The sequence below is a fragment of the Schistosoma mansoni genome, chromosome 4, assembly GCF_000237925.1.
Source record: "Schistosoma mansoni strain Puerto Rico chromosome 4, complete genome".
Classification (NCBI taxonomy): Eukaryota; Metazoa; Platyhelminthes; class Trematoda; order Strigeidida; family Schistosomatidae; genus Schistosoma; species Schistosoma mansoni.
In genome coordinates, this window is record NC_031498.1 from 9,635,947 (window position 1) to 9,644,150 (window position 8,204).

At 32.0% G+C, this 8,204-nt stretch overlaps 1 protein-coding gene across 1 annotated transcript in view; it reads right to left on the bottom strand.

Moving 5' to 3' along the window:
* Positions 1–6,005, bottom strand: part of Smp_158350 (hypothetical protein) — a gene marked incomplete at its 5' end in the record, with an annotated part of 15,420 nt that extends 9,415 nt beyond the window's left edge. The window contains 4 exons of the mRNA XM_018796760.1: positions 663–785; positions 1,274–1,450; positions 2,247–2,483; positions 5,955–6,005. Coding sequence (XP_018651870.1) covers positions 663–785; positions 1,274–1,450; positions 2,247–2,483; positions 5,955–6,005 — 588 coding nt within the window. The remainder of the gene's footprint in view (positions 1–662; positions 786–1,273; positions 1,451–2,246; positions 2,484–5,954) is intronic.
* Between the last annotated feature and the right edge of the window lie 2,199 nt (positions 6,006–8,204).

The following is an 8,204-nucleotide window of genomic DNA, read 5'->3' on the forward strand; positions in this document are numbered from 1 at the left end:
GAAGATCCAAACAAGTAATACGAAGTGAATTTAAACTTCACCCCATCGCACAAGCAAGTGGCTATCAGGACTCAGTGGCCGAGTGGATAACGCGATGGCGTTTGAAGCGAGGGTACTGGGTTCGAGTCCCAGAGTGAACATCAACTCTGAGATGCAGGTACATCCAGCCGACGAGTCCCAAATAGGACGAAACGCGCGTCCTGGATTCCACTGCTAGCCACTATCCATCTCTGCTAACCATGCTTGTGAATTAAGGTATATCGAGGCAATACGCACAGTATGCACATATGCCAAATAGAGACTGACCAGATGCAGTCCTAACAAAATCGATGGGAAGATCCAAACAAGTAATACGAAGTGAATAAGTGGCTACTGTTTAAACAAATGTAACACTAGATACCATCAGTTAAAATGATTAGTCCCATTGGACGGTTAACAATTGTTTAACTTTGTAGAGCATAGATTTACCTTTGAATTGTTAGTTGACAATGTCAACCTTGATTCACTATTACAAACGTTTATAGTATACATCACTAATCATTACTAAATAAGATAATAAGTTATATTGTAGTAAGTAAACAGTTTTGAGGGTAAAAAGTCATTGAAATCAAACTACAATTCTAGGAAATTATAAAAAAGTAGTGATAATATTCAAAACTAACTTCTCGCATTGTATTTTCCCAGAGTCTAGCGATAAATTCAAGTGTAATTGGTCCAGCTTTATAGGATAACTTGCCTAAATCACAAACAATTGGTACACATCGTATACGTCCATTATAACAACTCTAAAAATATAGTATGTTTAAAAAAAATAAAGTCTAAGGAAATAATAATGAAATACAGAAAATGATCCAATCACTGGCTGACAAAATAAGTTATGAACAAGCAAATTATTTATCTGAAGGATGTGAATGAACGTACTGTTGCTAAGGTTAAGAACTAGGTTGAGATTACAAATCAATATTTATTTGATGTAAGTGAATTATGACCAGGCTTTAAAAATGGAGACAAAACTTATTTCTTAAGATGCTCAGTAGTTGTAAGCATCCAGCAGGAAAACGTGGTTACCCATATGCGACTGACTTCCTGTAGGATTAAGATGTTTTGATGCTCTGTGATGTCCAGTCACTTAATCTGGAGGATTGTAATGGAACTAGGAGTCTAGAACTAACAAGTTAACAATACAACATCAGCTATCATTCAGTGAATGAATAGTGTAATTATTAAGAACAATATGCAATCTACAACTATATTCACACAGATCAATACTTACAATTGTAGTCATTTTTCGATCAACTAATTTCTTTGAATCTGTTAAACGATCAGGAACTGATTCCAAAATCATTTTTTCTGATAGTGGGGGATACCGAGAAAGGTTCTCTGAAGGGATATTAATTGGCGCAGTTCGTACAGGTACACCATCATTTGATTTTCTTAATCTAGAAAATATCTTCGAAAGAAAACAACTAGAACATTAGAATAGATCATCTTATGCAACTTATATGTCCAATAAATGCGATATTTATGATGTTACCCACTATGAATCACTTTCTGAAGAACAGACAGTGAATAATTCCGGTGTGAAGGATATCAAACTCCTGAGGGATCGTATGTGACTAAATTTATACGATCTCAATAAGTGGCTAATGAACCATGGCAAATCCTCTGAGTGTCCAGCAGTAAATATTTGTAAGTTCTTGGCTAATGACATCATCACCATGCTAGATTATTCTTATCACTTATTTGATTTAACCTCTACTGATTTAGCTTTGATCTTAAAATTCGAAATGGTCAATTAGGTAGGTAATGTAGATTTAGACTGTCAAACGACGAGGTATATGAAAAATCTGATTACTGAGGACTTACAGAGATAATTTTCACTGGACAAATGAAGATAAGACATGTGTATTTCTACGAATGAATAGAATAAGATTGATATACCCTGAATAAAATAGTTTCTTGATTCCAGTTCAGGTCCTTTTTGACAAATTATTATTATTAATGCAGTATACTATGATCTAAGACGATATTGTTTGCTTATTGGCTTTAACGAATTGTGCATGTATCTTCGATTCAGAGCTTTGAATTAATGGTTCCTATTTCTTTGTTTTTTCATTTAAGTACCCGGATACGATTGTGTATAAGTAGCTTGTATATCAGTAGCAAAATCGGACATACCTTAAACCACAAAACAACAATTATTCACATTAACACAAAAATGATAGGAACCAATGAACAGAACTCACTCGGAAATTATGTGGATTAACAACTTTCTCTAATGCCTGGGAATCACAAACAACACTAGTTCCATTGTCCACTGTTTGACCAGGAATTGGGAGCGCATGTTGAATTACATAAGGATTTTCAAGTAAGTAGAGAAGATATTTTCCATGTGGTTCATTGATAAGCCCAGCGAATTCAAAAGGCCAATCGATGATCAGACGTGATGCTGGTATTAAACTATGTTTACGTAAATTTCGTACCTTTTTTAGCAACACAACAGCAAGAACAGTAAGAAACGGTATAATACTTACATACAAAAATAGCTTTAGAAATACAGTCTAAAACAGCTACTTGATACCGTCTCTCTGATTCTCCAGCAAATAACCCTTCTAAATGAGAACAGTTCTTAAATTAATATAGAAATGATTCTTTTGTTTGAAATCAATGGTTTGAAAAATAAGACGTTGGACGGAAGACTCGTTCACTGTCTTTTATATTAACCAGTGGTTTATTCTAAAGTTGTCAATGATTTATAATATGAACGCTTTTCAGATGAAATGAATACACGGTCTATAGTCAAATTAGGACGTTATTTGACTTTTAGTCTGGTAATAACTCTTGTTATTTCTCTTTCCTTGACTAAGCACCTTAGTCATTATAGGCAGAAGTCTAGGTGAGAAAAAAGAACAGAAACGATAACAAACGATTTTAGTCATAACGTTATATTAATTTCCTACATCTGAGATGAATAGTGTGTAGATCTAAATTCTAGTAACATAATGGTAAGTGGTCGGATAGTTTTATAATGGAAGTTGTTGAGAAGAAAGATGAGCCTATAAGGTTCAGAGTAAACATTAATATTTTAAAATTTTATTTTTAAATATTTTTCATAATAATGCTGAGCTCATATCTCAATACATATTGTAAGTCTTAACTATTGGAGAGTTCATTGTATCAATAAATCGTTCATTTAGGTCGAAGATGCATTATACTTACGTACCTGGGAAGATAATAGCTCAGTTAATTATGTAAATATTTATGCTTTTTCAAGTTGAACTATACCGGGTTTTTGAAACAGTATAACAATTGTTCTCATTTTAAGAAATTGAAATAGCACCTCCGAGAAAACTTCAACATGATCATTTTTAAGTAAACCAAATAAACCCATTGAGACATGAATTAAGAAAGATTGGATCAGAGAAGAGTTCTCTTTTCGGCGAATTCATTTTCAAAGTGTTGAGTCAGCTTCCGGAGAACTTCAACGGAGCCTCCAGAGGCCCAAAAGGAGCCGAAGAGCCCTAGCCAATCAGAGTATGACGGAACATTCTAGAATTCCAACGTGGCGTGCTACTATCGATCGGTGGCATAATATGTCGTTAACGGATTGGCTGAAATATGATGTTGATTTAACAGACGCTAACATCTATAAATACCCATGATTTTCTGTACAAGAAAGAACCCTGGAGTAAAGTGTTTCTCTCATACTTACGTCTTCTCTCTGGTGTTCAAGTTGCTGAGTAGTTCTAGCCTGTGGGTTACCAGAATAGCTTAGGAAACGAATATAGCGTTCAATCGACGAGACGTATCACAAAGCTATATACTTATTTTCTCAAATGATGATAATTAGAATGATAGTGATAATAAAATTTTTCTGCTAAATATGGTAGCACTGAGGTAAAACAAATAAAGACATAAGAACGTTATTTCTATCATGAGAACTAATAATCATTTCGTTGTTGAGATCTTAAACATTCATCATAAAGATGAATAACGAAATTATAATTGCAAAAGGAAGACTCAGTGTGGTAAGAAAACATGTTGAAATTCAGATGAACTGTAATCATGAGGATCATAGAAACAGGAACAAGTCAATTGAGGGTTAAAATTCTATAAGGAAAAAGAGAGAAGGGAAACAGATGACTATGAAAGAGGAAATGAAAAGAAAACACTACGAGAGATTGAGATCATGGTAGAAAAGGTTATACAAGTTTCTTTTGGACACAAGTGACATGTTTAGTAAAATACTATTATTATTTTTCAGTATCATTTTGGAAGCTAAGTATATATTGTACAGCTTTGAAAATAAATTTGCCAAAAATAGAACTTTACGCCAAACTAATCTTTCTTATTTTATGATAATTTCTAAAAACTTTGTTGACTAAAAACTTTCATTCATACCCTATAAATATAATTTCAAATTACGATCGATAGAGATTAAATATGGTAGACAAAATTTTGTCTACACTGTTTTTTTCCCCTATATTTAGTGTCACAAAAGCGTCTAGATAAATTGAGATCTAGTAAGTCAATGATGTTATACTGTTTATAGTTCATTGTGTTGTTACTCAAGAGTGAAATAAAAAACTTTTAAAATAATTAAAGTCATTTATTTTGCTTATTCTGATTACACTCTTAAGATTATTTTATATAGTGTTGGAAGCAACACACTCAAACAGTTCATTGAACACAAATTTACAATAAATGTTTTTAAACTTGAATTGTTAGGAAACGGGTACTAGGTAAGGATGGCAAATCGATTGATGAAGTAGTGAAACTTCATCAGTTGAGATGTCTAGGACGCCCAACCACCAACTGCCCCGACGTGCAATGTTTCATGGTGTAGGAGTAGATTGGAAGAAAGCTAGGGACGGCCAGACCAGAACGTGGCATAAATCCATGAAGTCACTGACAAGTGGACTGAGCCATATTGGTAGATGTAGACTACCTGGTTGGGATCCACGAGATGATAGCAATCGATGGTTAGAGACCTTGAATGACATGGCTCAAAATCGTTTTCATAGGCGAAGTGCATCCACTCTTTGTGTTCTCGCAAATTCTAATCTTCTGAATTCCTCATGTCCCTATCCATTTTTCTTTCCAAACTTACTTCACTGTATTATACTCCTTGAATAACATCTTCAAACCCTAATCTTTCACATAATGCTTATACTCTTACTACTTCTACCACTATAGGATTTGAATCGACAACTGCATCTCTGTGCTAATGTAGTATGACAACTCGAACTGATGTACGTCCGTACAAAGTTCTACGTTGTGACTGACTGACTGAATATATTGAACATGGCATTAGTTATGTTACTTTTAATAATTATTATTTGACTTGAATAAATTTTAATCAAAATATACAATTTTTTTTCTTTACAATTAACAACAGACACATAAATTAAACTATATTCAAACAAAATTACTTTTCAATATGTTTGTGATAAAAAAAGTAAGATACTTTTAATGTTTCAATGTTTATTGTCTATTGCATTTTTTCTATCTTATCAGTTAATCAATAAAGTGAGGATTAATTTTCTTTTCATAAAAGAACAATATTTATAAAGAAAATTGAAGGTTATGAATTTAGTCTGTAACACTGTTGGGATTTAATGTATCCAAGATTTCTTCCTATGTCACTTTATATTTGTAAAACATAAACTATGAAGGTAGAAGTCATGAGTATGTGACTAATCTTTAAGGCGTTGCTTGTCTGTAATAAAACCATCAAGTGAGTAATGTTGAGGTTCAATAATATGGACAGAGATGATAAAGTGTTTGATAAGATGGTAAACCACCATCAAATGAGGCAGACAGGAGATGTGGTACAGATTTCAGAGATTTTTACACAAATAATAATAACAGCGATTGTAATTAAATATGCCAATTTGAATGTTAGTGTATGCTATATGAAGGTAACTTTAAAGTGAAAAAAGTTTATTACTTACAGTAAATTTCCCAACAATTCTAACATCACCAATTTGATTTTCTGCTGACATTGAACTAATCCCGTCACTAACATTTCCACTAAAGTAAATTGTATTCGGTTCAGTTATTCTGCAATGAAACCAACACAAAAATTTTGGTTTTGTCTATGTTGCATTGAAAATCATGAGGTTAATCATTATACTATGCTTTTATGCAAACATATAGACAACAAAACTGTATTTAAGTTATCTAGTCATATCACTATCAGTTGATATAAGCTCTTTTAACTTTTACTTAAGTAAACAGATTGGGACATAACATGTAAAACCATATATAAACCGTCACGGTTAATTGGATAGATTTGAACTTTGAATAAAATCATATTTAAATAGATTGTTTGTGTAGATTCGATTAATTTGAAAGATTTCATTACGAATGTACATCAGTCTGAGAACCATTAGAAAGTAAAGAGTACTGGTTTAAGACTTTTTAATATCTGATATTCATCCATGATGAAAACCATTTGTGAAGTTAATTGATTTCAGTTTGCTCATCTATAACCAGATAGAATTTTACTGAGGAAAATAGTATAGAAATTTATACTTATTTAATAAATCTCCATAATAGTTTACATTTATAGATAACAAGTACAATTGTGTTAATTTTTATCAATTTCGATACAAAATCTTATGTGTCATATGTTAAGGATGGAGACTGACAGATAACAGGGGAAAGAAAATATGATAACTGTATTTTATATTCCGGAAAGAATAAAGTCTTACTATTATACAAACGCTTATCATTTTTGTGAAAATATTATAGAAAGAATTAAACAAACATAACCTCAGAAATATATTACTTGAAGCCACTAGAAAGAATGCTAAAATAATGCCTGGAGATATTGATATTTATTTATTGTGATAGAACGAGCCTTCCCATTACTAGATAACCTAGATAGGAACGATAAGTCTTGCCAATATATTAACATGTAAAACAGATGTAATAATGCTGTTTGACATTGACATGTTGACTATGTTTGGATAGTGACCAGATGTATAATTCGGAAAGTGCGTATTATATTATTTTGAAAATGAGATGAATGAAACACTCATTCAATTGTACATAACTTTCTGTATTTTGAAAATAAATTAATCGAATTTCCAAGAATTGAGCTGAATATTTTTAAGATTATAACTGGGTGACACATCATTATAAGATAACAATTTCCATAATACTAATTCTACTAATCGAATGTAGCGTCAATCACTGCAATAAACTGGTGAATAAAATCCCAGGTTCTTATCAAATGACTATCAAGATGATTATGCCAAACGATTGCAAAAAGGACCAATTTCTGATTAAAATCTTATCTTTTAATATAATTAACGCTTGAGTGGAGGATCATTCAATCATTCTTTTAAAACCACACTAACACTCCATGGTCACTTATTGTAGTTGTTTTGATAACATCGCAATAGGAAAGATCACGTGTACATGAAGTTTCTAAGTATAGGAGTCGAAGTGAATGACCACGTTAAATAGAATGAATTAATTATTAGTAATTAGATTTTCGCAAGCTAACTGGTTTGTTACCAAGATTTACTAGTGTGATCAATGAATTTCTTTTTGTTGGTCATGACCAAGTTAAATAATGGATGAAGAAATATTTTAAATATTTGTCAACTGTACACCATATGTCACACACAATCAATTCTTTACGAATCTATCTTTATTCCAGAAAGCAATTTCCCAAAACATACTCTCATCTGTGATCTTACTCATATAGATACTTCAAAGTAAACTGAGAAAATGTATTATTGGATGACATTAGTGGTTAGCAACATACTGATAAGAAATTTATCTAGCACAATATCGATGAATGTTAATAATTTATTTACGAAGCATACATTTACGTAAATATGTTCAGGCTTCATTGTTCGTGTGATGACTATTGATACCACTTGGCTGCCACAATCAAACTAAGTGTTGGGAGATTTGAACCTAAGACCTAATAGTTAAAAACAGGTGATATTTGGAAAAATGATTGTGTACATTAAGTGTTTCGTATACAAGTTAAAGATCATTAATTCTGTTAATATATATTTATTCAATCACTGGTTTTTTTAATAGTTCTTAGCCAGTTATTTCATTTATTTGGTATTTAAATTCACTTAGTATTTTTTGTTTGAATCTTCCCATTGATGTTTACGACTGCAACTGGCCTGTCTCTTATTGACATGTGTGCATACTGTGCGTATTGCCTCGATATA